An 18082-nucleotide genomic window follows, 5' to 3' on the forward strand; every position below is an offset into this window, starting at 1 on the left:
CACATGCAATAAAAAATGTGCAAGCAAGTAAGACACACAATACACATAGTGAGAAATAGAGCATCCTGATTGGCCTCTCCTTATGCTAAGTTGGCCAGTAAGGTATTAAGGCCTTAGCATACTTCATGCAGAGACAACGTTTGTGTGGCTTCAGCGAACAATGTGACAGAAATAAAAAAAAATAAAAATAATGTGCCCAGAAGCTGAGAGTTCATAGTAATGGAATGGAATGGCTGCAACAATTAGTCAATTTAATATAAAAAATGTTGATGCAGAATTTAATTGTTGATGCATCGTTAATGTGTGTGTGTGTGAGAGAGAGAGAGAGAAAGAGAGATAGCTAAAGAGAGAGAAAGAGATAGAGATAGATAAAGAGAGAGAGAGCACAAGCAATAAAAAAAGGTGCAAGCAAGTAAGACACACAATGCACATAGTGAGAAATAGAGCATCCTGATTGGCCTCTACTTATGCTTAGTTGGCCAGTGAGGTTTTAAGGCCTCAGCATACTTCATGCAGAGACGACGTTCGCGTGGCTTCAGCAAACAATGTGACGTAATTGCGGAGAAAACGAACAGCCGCGGACGTCGCACTGGGACTTCGTTCGCCGTGTCGTGCACATGGAAGCTGGGCCAACTCTACGGCCAAACACACAACGCGACAACTCCTGTGATTGGTCGTTAAAACAGAGGCGTGCCAAGAAAACAAACATGGCCGATTTTGAAGGGAGGCTCGCTGAGCAGCAGTACTGTCACCTTTATGATTCTTGAGAGATACATACCCGAGCTTGTCTAGACAGAGCGCGATGGTTGATCGTTTTCCAGTAGTCATGAAACTTAACTTTATTAATGTAACAGCACCACCTGCAGTTGGGTGGAGCATACGAGACAAGCAAAGCGAAGCCGCAGAAAGTATGCCAGATCGAAAGCTCGCGAAAGTGCGCTCAACTTCGTGCAATGCTCACAAAATTTGTTTCGCTGGAAGTATGCCGAGGCCTTTAGTGTGGGTGGGACTTGCATCGTGAGACAGAGAGAGTGCCGTAGAAAAAGAAAAAATAACAACAGTTATTCTATATTATCTGTGGTGCTTAAACTACTGCAGAAAGCATGATAAGGTCAGTTTAAACAGGGTTAACCCCTTCATTAACATTATACATATATACAGCTCTCAAAACCAGTTTCTCTGATTTTGCCATTTACAGGTATATGTATAAGTAAAATTAACATTGTTGTTTTATTCTGTAAACTACAGACAACATTTCTCGCAAAAAAAAAAAAAAAAAAAAAAAAAAAATATATATATATATATATATATATATATATATATATATATATTTATATATATATATATATATTTTTTTTTTCATTTGAGCATTTATTTACAGAAAATGAGAAATGACAGAAATAACAAAAAAAAGATGCAGATCATTCAGACCTTAAAATATGCAAAGAAAACAAATTCATTTTTATAAAGTTTTAAGAGTGCATGCGTTTTGGAGATGCGGATTTCATTTTCCAGCAGGATGTGGCGCACTACCCACCATAATCATGGTGAGCAATCATTGTTAATGATGAAAGCAATAAATGCTTTAAATAGATCTCTCTGTGTGTAATACATTTATATAATGTATGAGTTTGACATTTTGAACTGAATTACTGAAACAAAGTAACTTTTAAACGATATTCTAATTGTGTTTAAGATGTATGTACCTGCCTGGGGTATACTATGTTATTATTTATTATTATTTATTGTGTTGTATGTATAGTGACATTGAGTTCAGTTATAATTTGTGCTTCTACCTACTGAACACTACTTTATCATCCTCCTTATTGGTCACTCTACAGGACAGTCAGAGCGTCCTGATGTGTAATAGTTTTCTTGTCGCAGCTGAAGCTGAAATGAGTTTGACTCTCAGGCTCATGTACCATGTTCTGCTGAGATAATAGTGCTCAGGGTCATGCAGGGTGTTCTTTACTTAGACTAGATTTGCTCTTTCAGGCCTGTGAGGATCGATGGAGGGCTCAGGCTGGGTCAGAAGCTCGGAGCATGATGTTCTGAGGCAGTGAGATGGACCATCAGAGTATGTTTGGTGTGTGGAGTGTTCTGGACCTCTAATCACCAGCTAATGCTGTGCTGATGCTGGAAAGAGACTGAGATTTTTGTCCATTCTCCTTTACAAAACAGCTCAAGCTCAGCCAGGTTGGATGGAGAGCGTCTGTGAACAGCTGGATTATGGATTTCTGCAGCTCCTTCAGAGTGACCATGGGCCTCTTGGTCTATTTATCTGACCAGTGCTCTCCTTGCTCAATATGTCAGTTTGGGTGGACCATGGCCATGTTTCAGTAGGTTTGCAGTTGTAGAATAATGTTATACTTCATTTTTGGATGATGGATTGAACAGTGCTCTTTGGGATGCTTGGGACGCTTGGATATGTTTTTATAACCTAACCCTGCTTTAAAATTATTCTCCACAACTTTATCTCTGACCTGTCTGGTGAGTTCCTTGGTCTTCATGATGCTGTTTTTTCACTAGTGGTCCCTAACAAACCACTGAGGCCTTCAGAGAACAGGTATATTTATACTGAGACTAAATTACACACAGTTAATTAGGTTACTTCTGAAGGCAATTTACTGCAATTTTATTAAGGGGTTTAAGAGTAAAGACGGCTCAATACTTTTCAATACTTAAATCTTAGTAAAATACACTTAAGTTTGTGGTTGTAAGGTGACAAAAAGTTCAAGGAGTATGAATACTTTTGCAAGCCACTGTTGCATCCATTAGACTTTTGCTTTGTCCAATGATAGCTGAGGAACACTGCACTGAGCTGTGGGGTATGTGTGTTTGGTCTTCCTGCATTGAATGTGGATTTAATTTCTGACCAGTCACTTGTGCGGTTGCATGGACAGTTCTAACCAGAAGCTGCTGGTCACAATAATTATATCACCACCTACCACACACATGATACACCTACACAAATGACACTGTAACAATTTGGAAATGGAAGATCCCATCCATCTTCCACCCACTTTCAGACCTCACTCCAATTCCCATAATTCCTATTCAACTTCACTCACAAGATAACACCTCACAACTTACTGTAGCCCTTCTCTGAGTTGACACTTCATGATCAGTTTACGTTCCGCTCTTCTGTGACTAATTTGTGTTCCTTAAACTACCGAACTGTTACCCAAGTAATTAATAAGTTATTTAATTAAAGGGTAGAAATGGAAGCAGAAGCATGTAATCGTATAATCGGGACACTCCGTCCAGGCTTTGAAGAAGTAAGATACAGAGGAAAATCAGACAGTGATGGAGATAGCGAGGACATCCAATAATAGCACAGTGCCAGAACTAGGTCAGGATAGACTTAAGAGGAGCACTGTGTGAGAAGAACAGCCTCTGTTACCTCTGTTACGTTACTGGTGGTCCCCGCAACCCTGGAGGGCTCATCCTCTGTGTCATCTAGAAATTGTGATGGTACAGTGAGTAGATCAGGCCCTGCAGCAGTGCTGCTGGAGTTTTTAAACAATGTATTTGCTTACTGACCACTTTATAAGACACTCCTATCTATAGCTGCTTCAGAAACTCATTGTTTGCTTGATAGGCCCAATCCTATTTTACCAATTGGCTCTACCACTTGGCTCTACCCCACTCTTGTTAGGTTGAAGGGGAGGTTAGGGTGAAGTGTTATGGCTGCAAGACCCTTTAAACTATTTTTTTAGAGGTACACTCAAAACAGAGGGACATTGTATTAGGTCATAGTTTGTGTTTATCATCTTTTAGTCCTTTATCAGTGAACACAGGACGAGATAAATCAGACAATGATGGAAATATCGAGGACATCCAATAACAGCAGAGCAGAACTAGGTCAGGATAGACTTATAGAACAACATTGAACCTCCATTATATTACTGGTGGTCCCCACGAAACCTGCAGGGCTCTTCCGTATCCCCAGTCCCAGCAGTTCTGTTTATTTCCTGGGGAAAGCTGGCAGGTAGGTGGCTCATTTTCATTTCCCTCAAATCTATTCCTCCGATCGTTTCTCACCTATAGAAGGCTTTATCACTACAGGAAATGAGGCCAGTGTTGTTTCTTTACCTCATTGATGAGTCTCCGTTGTGCTCTTGGGGTAATTTTGATTGGCTGCCTACTTTTTGGTGGAGTAGCCACAGTCCCAAGTTGTCTCTATTTGTGGACTATTCCCCTGATCATTTCTTACCAGTAGAAAGCTTCACCATTGCCTGCAATGAGGCCACTGTGGGTCGTGTCTTCTGCAAACTGTGCTGGCATGGGTAGATCAGACACTGCAGCAGTGCTGCTGGAGTTCTTAAACACTGTTTCCACTCACTGCCCTCCACTCTATTAGACACTCCTACCTATAGCTGCTCCACTTTGTAGATAAAGTCAGAGATAGAAGGTCTGAAACTGTTGATGCACAGTTTGTGTTGGTCGTCCTCTAGCTCTTTATCAGTGGCCACAGTACGAGATAAATCGTACTGATATGGAGATATGGAGGACATCCAATAACAGCAGAGCAGAACTAGGTCAGGATAGACTTATAGAAGAACCGTGAACCTCTATTATATTACTGGTGGTCCCCACGAAACCTGCAGGGCTCTTCCGAATCCCCAGTCCCAGCAGTTCTGTTTATTTCCCGGGGAAAGCTGGCAGGTAGGTGGCTGTTTACGTAACTCCACTTTCATTTCCTGCAATCTGAGGGTGTCGAGCTGCGACCCGTTATGTGCACAGCTTGACACCACACGTATAGAGGGCTTCATCACTGCGGGAAATGAGGCCACTGAGGTTGTGTCATCTGCAAACCGCTGCAGATTGACCGAGAGGTCTTGGGAAAAGCAGTCATTACTGCACAGCGAGAATGAAAGTGGCGCGTTGATGGAACCCTGAGGCACGCCCATGCTTAAAGATAAGAATTCAGGCAGGTGGGGGGTCTGTTCAGGCCTGGAAAGGGTATAATAACTGCTGTAACTAATAATACAGATGCCACGTCTACAGCCTGCATGCGGTGCTGCTGCATTTAGCGGTAATCAGTGCACTAAACAGGATTGATTCGAGTTTGTTGGATATAAAGCTGAGAACAAATGTTTGCATACACCTTTCAGGTTTTATTTACTGTTGGTGTACTGATTTACTATTTATTTACTAATTGCTGTTGTATAGTTGATGCTCACTAAGGTGTTGCTAGGTGTATGCTAAGTTGTAGCAATGGTAAAGGTGTTGGTTGCTACGTGGTTCGTAAGGTTGTATTGTAGTATACAGTAGATGTTTTTTGATAAAGTGTTGCTTGGTGGTTACTTTAAATTTTTTCCTCTGAAAAGCTTTTTTTGGCGTGACATGGCTCATCTGTTGTATCTATAGTACATTGTATATTGTAGCTGGTGGTTGCTAAGGGGTTGTGTGGCTGTTGCGATGTGTTGCTAATGTGCTTATAGGCAATTATTTAAACATTAAACAATTGTAAATTTGTTAGCAAATCCATTGTTTACTGGGTGTGAAGCTATTGCCAGGTAGTTGCTAAGGTGTTGCTATGGTATAGCTGGTGCTACCTTCCCAAATCCAATAAAATTAGCCAGGTCAGTGCATCTTTTTTAAGGTTATAAACACAAGGGTTCACTTACTTTCTCCTTACTTCCTTACTTACTGTAAATTGTAGCTGGTGGTTGCTAAGGGGTCGTTTGGCTTTTGCCAGTATTTTGCTATTGTGCTTATAGACACGGTTTCTAAGGCATTGCTAAATGGTTGTTAGGGTGTTTTTAAATGGTTGCTGTAGTTGTGCTGTGGTAAATGTCTTAGCAAATGCATTTAGTTTAGTGGATGCAAAGATATTGTCAGGTGGTTGCTAAGGTGTTGCTATGGTATAGCTGTTTGTTGCTACCTTCCCATATCCAATAAAACAGGATTAGTCAGGTCATTCCAGCTTTTTTTAAGGTTATTAACACAATGGTTCACATATTGTTTTCTTGCCATTGTATATTGTAGCTGCTGGTGGTTGCTAAGGGGTTGTTTGGCTGTTGCTAGTGTGTTGCTAGGTTGTGTCTCATATGTTGCTCACCTTTGCTATGATATAGCTGTTGGTTATTAAGACGTGTCTAGGTGGTTACTGTTGTCAGCATCCTTTAAGCACTGATGAAACATTAAAAGATAATCAACAGACAGCAACTGTGAATGAACTGAGGATCATTTTGTATCTGAGGTAAAGGTAGACACTGAGTGAACAAAGTGTTTAAAAACTCCAGCAGCACTGCTGTTTTGCGAATACGGTAATCAAGAGTTATTGCCAGTACACAGTGCTACTTTTAAGCATGTAGAAATGGTGAGTACTGTGTTGAAAGTTTATGAAAACAGCTGAATAAGTGAACAAATCTCCTCAAAACCCTGGAAGAAACAGTGCCAGGCCTTTCGCTTATGAAAATAAACACAAACAAAACACGAGCACAATAAATATGCAAAACAAATACACAGAATAAACGCAAAAAAACGGAAGGCGCCTGCTTCTGTGCGCGCCGGCCATTCAGCGGTGAAATGGTTTATGGGTGATAAGCTCTGTAATTTAGCAGTTGTCTGCAGAACGTGGTGGATTACAGCGAGGCGCTGATACCAAGGAAACAAACGCGCTTCCTCTTTTTTCCGAACTAATTTACGACTTTTCCTCAAACTGTCTCCGCTCAGAGCTCAGAGCCGGGTGCTTACGGGAGAGCAGATTTCTCTGGTTTTAAATGCCTCCCTGCATTCGGGTCCATCTCGCCGGACAGGCCATTAGTCAGAGATGAAGTCTAGGCATGGCGAGGGGGCGGGCTCGTTCTGCTGAATGCTAATTAATGGCTGAATTTCTCTGAGTAAAGCTGGTAAATACAGGATGCTCATTTAGGATGCGTGTCTTCTGTCTGCTAACCATTATGTAGAATTCCCAAAAAAAAGTTTTTAAATGTTTGCATAATTCACAGGACCAGTGCTAGCCATTTGTTAAAAATAAATCTGGTTTATGCGAAGCCATATGGTCATGTTTCCTAAGTTTGACCTCCCATTACTCCAAATTGCTAAAGTAATAGAACCTGATAATCACATTATAAATAGTATAGGAATGCTTCTTCAAGGATTTAAATGTGAAATGTGATTACAGTTTGATTTGCTGGTTTTATAGGACTCCAAAATATGGTTTATAGAAAACCAAATAGACATTTTTCCTAGTTGATAGTAGGTGGTTGCTTATGTATGAAATCCATCTAAAATGAACAACAACAAAAAAAAAATCACCACATTTTTTCGTATTATTAAGTAAACTGATATCTCATTATATTGAGATAATAAGTAATTATTTTGAGATACTAAATCATTATTTTGAGAGAGCAAGTCATTATTTTGAGATACTAAGTCCTTATTTTGAGATACTTAGTCATCATTGTAAGATACTAAGTCCTTATTTTGACATACTAAGTCATTATTTTGAGATACTAAGTCCTTATTTTGAGATACTAAGTCATTATTGTAAGATACTAAGTCCTTATTTTGAGATAGCAAGCCATTATTTTGAGATACTAAGTTATTATTTTAAAATAGCAAACCATAATTTTGAGATACTAAGTCCTTATTTTGAGATAGCAAGCCATTATTTTGGGATACTTAGTATCTCAAAATAATGAATTGAAATCGGAAATATAATGATTAAGTCCTTTTTTTAGATACTTAGTTATTATTTTAAGACACTAAGTCCTTATTTTGAGACACTAAATCATTATCTTGAGATATTAAGTTGTCATTTTGAGATAGCAAGTCATTATTTTAAGATAATATGTCATTATTTTGAGATAGCAAGTGTGTTTGCTTTTGGGAAAAATAAAAAATCTTTCAAAATTATCACAAAATAATCACAAAATAATGACATAGTATCTCAAAATAATGACTTTATATCACAAAATAATGACTTACTGTCTCAAAATAATTCGATATTTATCCATTGTTTCAGTATAGCTGTTAAAAAAAAAAACATTTTGCTAGGTGGTTGTTTTGGTATTGCTAAGTGGTTACTGAGGTGTTTGTTACTAATGTGCTGACAGGAGGTTGCTAAAGCATTGCTAAGTGGTTGTTAGGGTGTTTCTTAGGGTGGTTGCTGGTGTGCTGTTTTAAATTTCTTAGTAAAGGTGTTGTTTAGTGGGTGCAAAGGTATTGTCAGATGGCTTCTAAGGTGTTGCTATGGTGTAACTGTTTGTTATTACCTTTCAAACTCCAATAAAACATGTTTAATCAGGTCAGTGCAGTATTCTTTAGCTTCTGTGGGAAATGCCAAAAGTGATGGCATATGTATTGGCAGTTCTTATCCCATGGCCTCCCAAAAGTTGGACCTCCTGTTACTCTAAATTACTACAGTAATATAATTTGATACTCACATCATTAATAGTATCGAAAGACTCAAGGATTTAAAAGTGAAATTTGATAACAGTTTAATTTGCTGTTTTTTTTTTTAGGACTTCAAAATCTGGTTTGTACAAAACCAAATAGACATTTTTCCTAGGTGTTGGTAGATGGTTGCTTAGGTGTTGTTTCAGTATAGCTAAGTGGTTGCTATGGTGTTGCTAAGTGGTTACTGAGGTGTTGGTTGCTAATGCCCTGATCGGCGGTTGCGAAAACGTTGCTTGTTTTTTTTATTAGAGTGTTTAAAGTGGTTGCTCTGGTAAATTTGTTAGCAAACATGTTGTTTAGTGGGTGCAAAGGTATTGTCAGATGGCTGCTAAGGTGTTGCTGTGGTATAGCTGTTTGTTATTACCTTTCAAACTCCGACCAAACAGGATTAATCAGGCCAGTGCAGTATTCTTTAGCTTCTGTGGGAAATGCAAAAGTCATGGGACACATATTGACAGTTCCTGCCTCAATACATATGGTGTAGAAATGTATTTAAAAGTAATGGAAACAGTAAACAGTCTAAATAATGGGGTGTGAGACTGTGCCGAGAGCAGTGCTGTTATATGTTATAGTGCCTTCTTATTGACCTGCTGAACCCTCTGTCCCCTGGCTCCGCCCCTCTGCCCCTGATTAGCGCTGGGTTTTGGAGGCGGGGTTAAAGAGTCAGCTCAGTCACTCCTCACCTCTTCACCTTTACTCCACCACCGTCACAATACACACAATCACACCAATCAATATCATACACACCCATTCAGAGCCCCAACAGTGTGTGTGTGTGTGTGTGTGTGTATGAGAGAGAGAGAGAGAGAGAGAGAGAGAGAGGGAGAAAGAAAGAAAGAGAGAGAGAAAGAGATCAGGGCCTGTGTGTGTGTGAGTTTGTTTATAGAGTGATTGAGTTGTACACACACTCAGGCTTTTATTCTGTACAACGGCCATTGAAAGCCCCGTCAGAAAGTGTGTGTGTGTGTGTGTGTGTCTGTGTGTGTGTGATGGTGTTGATGAGTCTTTGATCTGCTCATTATTAAATCCATACGGATCTCCAGCTGTCCTTTCTGCTTTATCGAGCCGGCCGTTCACCACAGAGCGCCGGGCCGAGTACAGAGCCCGGAACAGCAGTGAAGAGGGCACGGGGTGTGTGTGTGTGTGTGTGTGTGCACACCCCTCACTGTGCTCTCTTACACACCCTCACTGTGCTCTCTTACACACCCTAACTGTGCTCACTAACACACCCTCACTGTGCTCTCTTACACACCCTCACTGCGCTCTCTTATACACCCTCACTGTGCTCTCTTACACACCCTCACTGTGCTCTCTTACACACCCTAACTGTGCTCACTAACACACCCTCACTGTGCTCTCTTACACACCCTCACTGCGCTCTCTTATACACCCTCACTGTGCTCTCTTACACACCCTCACTGTGCTCTCTTACACACCCTCACTGTGCTCTCTTACACACCCTCACTGCGCTCTCTTATACACCCTCACTGTGCTCACTAACACACCCTCACTGTGCTCTCTTACACACCCTCACTGTGCTCTCTTACACACCCTCACTCTGCTCTCTCACACACCCTCACTGTGCTCTCTTACACATCCTCACTGTGCTCTCTTACACACCCTCACTGTGCTCTCACACATCCTCACTGTGCTCTCTTACACATCCTCACTGTGCTCTCTTACACACCCTCATTGCGCTCTCTTATACACCCTCACTGTGCTCACTAACACACCCTCACTGTGCTCACTAACACACCCTCACTGCGCTCTCTTATACACCCTCACTGTGCTCTCTTACACACCCTCACTGCGCTCTCTTATACACCCTCACTGCGCTCTCTTATACACCCTCACTGTGCTCACTAACACACCCTCACTGTGCTCTCTTACACACCCTCACTGTGCTCTCTTACACACCCTCACTGTGCTCTCTTACACACCCTCACTGTGCTCTCTTACACACCCTCACTGCGCTCTCTTATACACCCTCACTGTGCTCACTAACACACCCTCACTGTGCTCTCTTACACACCCTCACTGTGCTCTTCTACACACCCTCACTGTGCTCTCTAACACACCCTCACTGTGCTCTCTTACACACCGTCACTGTGCTCTCTTACACACCCTCACTGTGCTCTCTTACACACCTTCACTGTGCTCTCTAACACACCCTCACTGTGCTCTCTTACACACCCTCACTGTGCTCTCTTACACACCGTCACTGTGCTCTCTTACACACCTTCACTGTGCTCTCTAACACACCCTCACTGTGCTCTCTTACACACCCTCACTGTGCTCTCTTACACACCCTCACTGTGCTCTCTAACACACCCTCACTGTGCTCTTCTACACACCCCTCATTATAAAGGTTTTCTTCAGTAAAGCTGACCTGTTCTTGCTGTAGCCGTGATGTCACTCAGTGTTAGTGTGAGAGCACAGTGCATCATCAGACACAGCAGAACACAGCCGAGTCCTGCACAGAGTGAAGAATGAAACCTGACACAGAGCTCCAGCTTCAGCCTTCTCAGCTACATGTCCATCATCATCAGACCACTCCCACACAGCCTGCTCCACTCTTCACCTGCCAATCACCCCAACTCACCAGCTCACCGCAGCAGCCCACCTGTCCGTCACCCGTAACTCCGCCTCTGTCTGTCTGTGAATCAATCACACAGTCACATGCTCACACTCCCAGATGTATCATAATAATAAAGCAAGAAAAGTGATGGATGGATGGATAGAAAGTAAAACAGACATATGTAGCATATTTAATGGAAGTATGATAGATAAACAGATGACAGATAGATGGATAGAATAACCGACAGATAGGTGGACAAGCAGATTTGATAAATGGATGATAGATAGATGGATAGATAGAAGAACAGACATATGCAGACAAGCAAATTTGATAAATGGATAATAGATGGATGGATAGATAGAATAACAGACAGGTATATAAACAAGCAGATTTGATAAATGGAAGATAGATAGATGGATAGATAGAATAACAGATAGGTATGTAGATAAGCAAATTTGATGGATGGCTGGATGGCTGGATGGATGGATGGATGGATACATGGATGGATAGATCATTTGATAAATGAATGATAGATGGATAGATAGAAGAACAGACATGTATATAGACAAACATATTTGATGAATGGATAATAGATGGATGGATAGAATAACAGACATTTATGTAGACAACAAGATTTAATAAATGGATGATAGATAGATGGATGGATGGATAGAAAAACAGACAGGTATTTAAACAAGCAGATTTGATACATGGATGATGAATGGATAGAATAACAGACAGGTATGTAGACAAACAGATTTGAGAGAAGGATGGATAGAATAACAGACAGGTATGAGGACAATCCGATTTGATGAATGAATGATGGATGGATGGATAGAATAACAGACAGATACGTAGACAGTCAGATTTGATGGGTGATGATGGATAGATGGAAAAACTGACAGATATGTAGACAAACAGATTGGATAGATGGATCGATAGAATAACAGACAGGTATGTAGACAGATTTGATGAATGAATGATGGATGGATGGATGGATAGAATAACAAACAGATATGTAGACAATCAGATTTGATGGGTGATGGATGGATAGATAGAAAAACAGACAGATATGTAGACAAGCAGATTTGATAGATGGATGATGGATAGATGGATGGATAGATGGATAGACAGACATATGTAGACAAGCAGACAGACAGACTGATAAATAGACAGGTGGGTGGTCAGACAGACAGGCAGACATCTATAATGAGTTAGAGGAGAAGACAGAGTATTGATTTCTTTTGTTTTGTTTTTTATCTTTCTTTATTAGGTTTCTGTTTGTTTATCTGTTTCTATTATGTTTTTCTGATATTTCTTTGTTTTTTTTTCAATTATTCTGTTCCTTCAAGCACTGAATAATTTTGTGTGTTCTGGTTGAAAGGTTTTTCAGAGTGTGTGTAAGTTTGTGTGTGTGTGTGTGTGTGTGTGTGTGTGTGTGTGTGTTGATTAATAACAGAAGTCAGTTGGGCAGACAGTAGAAATGAACAGTGCTGTAAATGAACAGAGACACTGGATGTAAATGAACCAGTAGGTCTATAGGATCTATACACTATCTGACAGAAATTATTATAGATATTATATAATTTTATTTCCATAGTAACATTTAGCTTAGTAGACTTAACTTACCTTACCTATATTTAACTAAATTCCTGTCTGTCTAATCTCTACTCACAATGTTACACCTGATCCTAAGCCTGATAAAAACCCTAATTTCAAACCTAAACCTGACCCATTTTTCTTTTATCCTCACCCCAAATCCCGGTCTGGACTCTTTCTAATTTTGACCCTGGCACTGTTACCAATCCTTTATGGTCCTAACCCTATCATTACTCAATCCAAAACCAAAACCCTGCTCCTGATTCTGATCCTGGTCCTTGGCCTAACGTAACTTTAAAACTTTCAATCCTATCATTGCCATTATCATGCTCTTATCGCCCATGTAGTTAATTCATGTAATTCCTATCGCCATGGATATCATTCAGTTATTCTGGTTATTCAGTTATTGCTATCATTTCAGCATTTAAGCATTCCCATAATTCTGATCAAATCCTACTGTTTCCTTCATTATAATTAGTTCCCATTGTCATTCCCATTTCCATGATGGATGAGTGGATAGATGGTAGGTTTATATATGGATGGATGGATGGATAAACATACAGACAAACATTTGTGGAAAAGCAGATTTAATTAATGAATGGATGGCGGGTGGATAGATACATAAACAGAGAGATGGATAGATAAATAGAAGGATGGATAAACATATAGACAAATAGATTTGATTGATAGATGGATGAAACAATGAAAATAGATGGAAGAATGGAGTGAAAGACCAGTAGTGATATAGGCATGTGGAGGTTGGGTGTGTGAATGGGTGGATACAGATGGATGAGTGGATAGATGGTAGGCTCATAGATACAATAGATAGATAGCTCATTTCTATCTAAAAAATAAGATGGGAATTTTCAACATTCCCACCTTTTCCAACATTCCTATTGTTCTAATATTCTCTGTATTTCGTTTAGTGTGTCATCATTCTCATCATATCATCATTCTCATCATTCTCATTAATCCGGTCATTCCACTTCTAAAATTTTCATCATTTATCATTTCTGTCATTCTCAGTTCCATCACTGAGGTCGTTCCCATCACTTCTGACACTACGCTTGTGTTTGTCGTTTCCGTCATCCACCTCTGATCCTGCACTCGTCTAAATTAGCCGTTTTTCCCCGACGGCGGCGCAGAGTGTCCTGACTGTGAGCTGTGGAACGGTTTTGAAGTCCTCAGTGCCGTCACTCTGCTGGCTGTCGGAACGCCGGGAATCAAAGAGCCCTGAAAAAAAAACTGCTGCCTTTCCATCTGCATCGTTTCACTGTTTCCTTTTGTTTTTAATCCTTTTAAATGTCTTTCTTCCACAGAACGGAAACTTCACCCAGTCTACACTATGGAGTACACCGAATAAGACGGAGAAGGTGGGGCAGTCTGCTTTCGTGGATTTTGGTGAGTTTGAGCTTATTCATATTTAGTAAAAAAACAATCTTTTCTACTTGTCTCTGAAATCTCCAGACACCCCTAAACATCTCAACTACACTGCAGTATAGAGACAAACAAGGGTTAGTAAAAAACTACTATAATTACAATAATTAATTATTATTATTTATTTATTTTTTTGTTTTTTTTGCGATAAAAATATTCTTGGCGATATGACAATTTTTTTTTTTTTTATATATTTCAAGTAAATGATACTGCAACAAAATAAATATTATCAAAATTAAAATGTATTTACCATATTCTTTAGACTATAAGACACACCAGATTATAAGGGACATTATCAATACATGTCTATTTTCCGGTCTATTTGCAAACATAAGGCGCACCAGATTATATGATGCGTTTAGCAACACTAGTAAGGATGCCTACAGTACATCAAAGTGAGCAAGGGTGTCGCCATGTTTCCCTTCCCTTCTAATAGGGAAGCTGGGGGAAGTGCCTAAATAAACAAAAGTGAAGTTTCTCCAGCACTAAGGCTGGATGCAGCAGCATTAGCATTAGCTGCTGACCGCAGCGCTAGCGGGAAAAATTTAGATTGCTATTGCTTTATATTGCTAGACTGAGGGTTCCAATAACCCAGAGTGATTTATCTAGTGGTTTGTCCCACTTAACTTCGGATTATAGGGCGCGCTGTTGATTTTTGGGACAATTAAATAATTTCAAGTGTGCCTTATTGTCCGAAACATACTGTAGTGTAGCATAAATAAACATACAGTAGAAACACTCTGATTTTGCATAAAATAAAAACATGAACCAACAAAACCTACCAAAAATCTAAAGTGCATATTAAAAAAGGAGAATATTGCAATATCACAATATGAAGTTTTTTTTTTTTTTTTTTTTTTTTTTTATCATGTAAAATAAATTGCTAAATTAATATGGCATGATATGATATTGTACAGCCGTGTTGGTGTTGGATGGAGCTTCATCATCAATACCATTGGGTATTCCCAAACCTGTGTAAGTTGTGAGGTGTTATCTTGTAAGTGAATAAGGTTGAACGCTGGGCAACATGTTCATGGCAAGGACACGTGAATTATGGGAGACCCTGCCCACATATCCCACAGGCCAAAACTTACCGTTAGCTATAATGTGATGTGCCAAAAGTCATGGGATGCAATACTATTACACGTCATGGTAGTAGTATTGCCTCTAATGTGAGAAAACACTGGACACACACAGCTCTCACACAATCTTTCAACTTGAGTGGGATATCATTAAACATTTACAAAACAAATTCCCCGTTCCTGAAGCCGGAGGAGGATCAGTGTAGAGTGGCGGGGATGACACCAGCCGAGGCGTCTGATGTAATGTAAATGATTGATAAGCGGAGGGAAATGACCTATATGATTCAAATGCCTTATCTCTGAGGAGCTTGGCCTTTTGTTGAAAGCCGGGGCTTATCTGAGCAAACAGCGACTTTTCCCCTCCGTCTTTTTCTGCTTTAATCTGTGTTTTTATTCTTCGAGCACTGTGGAAAATGTCGTATGTCCTCATCTTTATGTTCCCATGGCTGGGAACCCAGGAGGTTGCTGGTTCTTAAGTGGGAATAGACAGTGCTAGAAAAGATCACAGATCACAGTCTGGAGATCAGGGTGACAATCAAAGCAATATATATATATATATATATATATATATATATATATTTTTTTTTTTTTATTTTTTTTTATTTTTTTTTTATTATTATTTTATGGAAAAAATGTCACATGTACTTGTCTGTATGTTCCGTGAGTAGAGATCCCTGGAGGTTGCTGGTTCTTTAGTGGGAACATTTTTATATATATATATATATATATATTTAAAAATCTGATTATTCAATCCATTCTTTACTTTCCCACCATTTGTCATTTGCCATAATTTCTATCTTTCCTAACATTTCCATCAAATTTTAAATCATATAATTCCCATCTTCCTTGATGGAATTTCCTGTATATATATTTTTTTTTCAAACCAGTTAGTTCCTCCATTATTCCTTGATGTTCAATTTATTTGATCTAATCCCATAACCCCCATTATTCCTGACTGTCCCATTATTTTTCACATCGTATAATTCCTATCATTCCTGACTTTCATTTATCTTTCATTTCATATATTTCTGATTTCAGAACATCTTTTTTATCAGATAATTTTCATTGTTCCTGATTTTCCTAAAATTTTTAATATACCATAATTCCCATCATTTCTAACGTTCCTGTATTTTTTTTTTTCAAATTGCATAATTACATCATTTGTCAAATCACACAAGGTCCATTATTTCTGACTTTACCATAATGTTTCCCATCATTTTTCTAATTTCACAATTCCCATATAAACATATTTCATATATCTTTTTTTTTTTTTGTATATCATTCCTGACTTTTTCATATATATTTTTGTATTCCACAATTCCCACAGTTCCTAACTTTCTTTTTCAAAAGAAACAAAAAAAAATCATAACTTCCCCTTAATTCCCATTAGCCCTCTCTGTGCAATTTTTAAAAAAATCTAATCTCATAACCCACATCATTCCCAACTTTCCCATTATTTTTCAAGTCCCATCACTCCTGATTTCCTATTATCATTCCCATCATTCTGTTTTTTTTTTTCAGTCATTCCTTTTAATTATATATAGTTTGTTATTAACATAAATTCCTCATCATTTCTATCTTCCTCATGATCTGTGGAAAATGTTGCGTGTACTTGTCTCTGTGTTCCGGTAGCAGAGAACTCAATAGGTAAATTTTGAGGTAGAACAGATCACAGTCCGGAGACTGTTTTTATTTGTTGACTAACGAAATTAGAAAACACTGGTTGTGTGGGTAACAACCCTCAATCCACAGTGTTGCATGTGTACCGTTAATGCGCCATAGAATGCTAATACTACCACCCACAGTGGACAGTGCAGTGCAGTGGACTGTAATGATCGTGACCAACGGCTTCTGTCTAGAATTGTCCTTTTGAACAGAAAAGTGACTCCAGCTCCAGCAGAACTTACACAATCCACATTAATTGCTGGAGGCCCCCCACACACATATCACACAGCTTTTAGTGCAGCACTCATTAGCTTCTATGGGACATGGCAAAAGTCATGGGACATAAAACAATTTCGGCTTGTCAGTGTATTTAAAAGTCTTTACCTGCCACTGGTGTCGCCATTACCAGTTCAATTTCTATGGTGTTCTGCTCCACTGCTGTTTTCACTTCCAGTTACTGGTAAAATCAGGCCATTTCAGAGCTGAATTATGTGTAAATTGGTCCAGTTTATGTGGATAAAATGAAAGCAGGTCTAGCGTGAAAAGGCTGAGATGAATATTGATTACGTGATGATGATAAATGATTATACCTGAATCATTCTCACCCAAATGGGTCATAAACAGCTCTTATCTGTACAAAATATGAATATGATCGAAGTATAAAGTATAAAGCTAAAGCTGCAATACCAGCAGTTTGAGTGTTATTAATGTATATTTATCCTAATTTAACGAGAGACTATAGTTCCACATATGACCACCCTGTTGTTTCTACATTCATTGTTTATTACAGACTCTCCACTCTTCCTCCAGACTCTGCTCCCTTCATTAACAAATAAAATGTAAAATTTACTGATAATCAGTGATGGTTTGGATAAAGAGACGTGTCATCTGCTGGTGTTGATCCACTGTGTTTTATTATCAAGTCTAAAGTCAGTGTAGTTTTGTTTTCCCCACAAAATCTTACAGCACTTCATGCTTCTCTCTGCTACTGACAACTTTTATAGAGATGCGGATTTCATTTTCCAGCAGGACTTGGCACACTGCCCACACTGCCAAAAGTGGCATGGTCAATTAGTCGTACATCATATTTAAAATTTCTAAGATACTGATTTTTGGGTTTTTATTAGCTGTAAGCCATAATCATCCACAATAAAATAAATAAATACTTAAAATAGATCACTCTGTGTGTAATACATCTACAAGGGGTTGGACAATGAAACTGAAACACCTGTCATTTTAGTGTGAGAGGTTTCATGGCTAAATTGGAGCAGCCTGGTGGCCAATCTTCATTTATTGCACATTGCACCAG

General features: G+C 39.2%; 1 protein-coding gene across 1 annotated transcript in view; it reads left to right on the plus strand.

The window, feature by feature from the left end:
* Positions 1-18082, plus strand: part of itfg1 (integrin alpha FG-GAP repeat containing 1) — a 215490-nt gene that overhangs the window by 53471 nt on the left and 143937 nt on the right. Inside the window, exon 8 of the mRNA XM_049470889.1 lies at positions 13909-13990. Within this exon, the coding sequence (XP_049326846.1) occupies positions 13909-13990 (82 nt within the window). The remainder of the gene's footprint in view (positions 1-13908; positions 13991-18082) is intronic.

The sequence above is a fragment of the Astyanax mexicanus genome, chromosome 23 (assembly GCF_023375975.1).
Source record: "Astyanax mexicanus isolate ESR-SI-001 chromosome 23, AstMex3_surface, whole genome shotgun sequence".
NCBI classification, from domain to species: Eukaryota; Metazoa; Chordata; class Actinopteri; order Characiformes; family Acestrorhamphidae; genus Astyanax; species Astyanax mexicanus.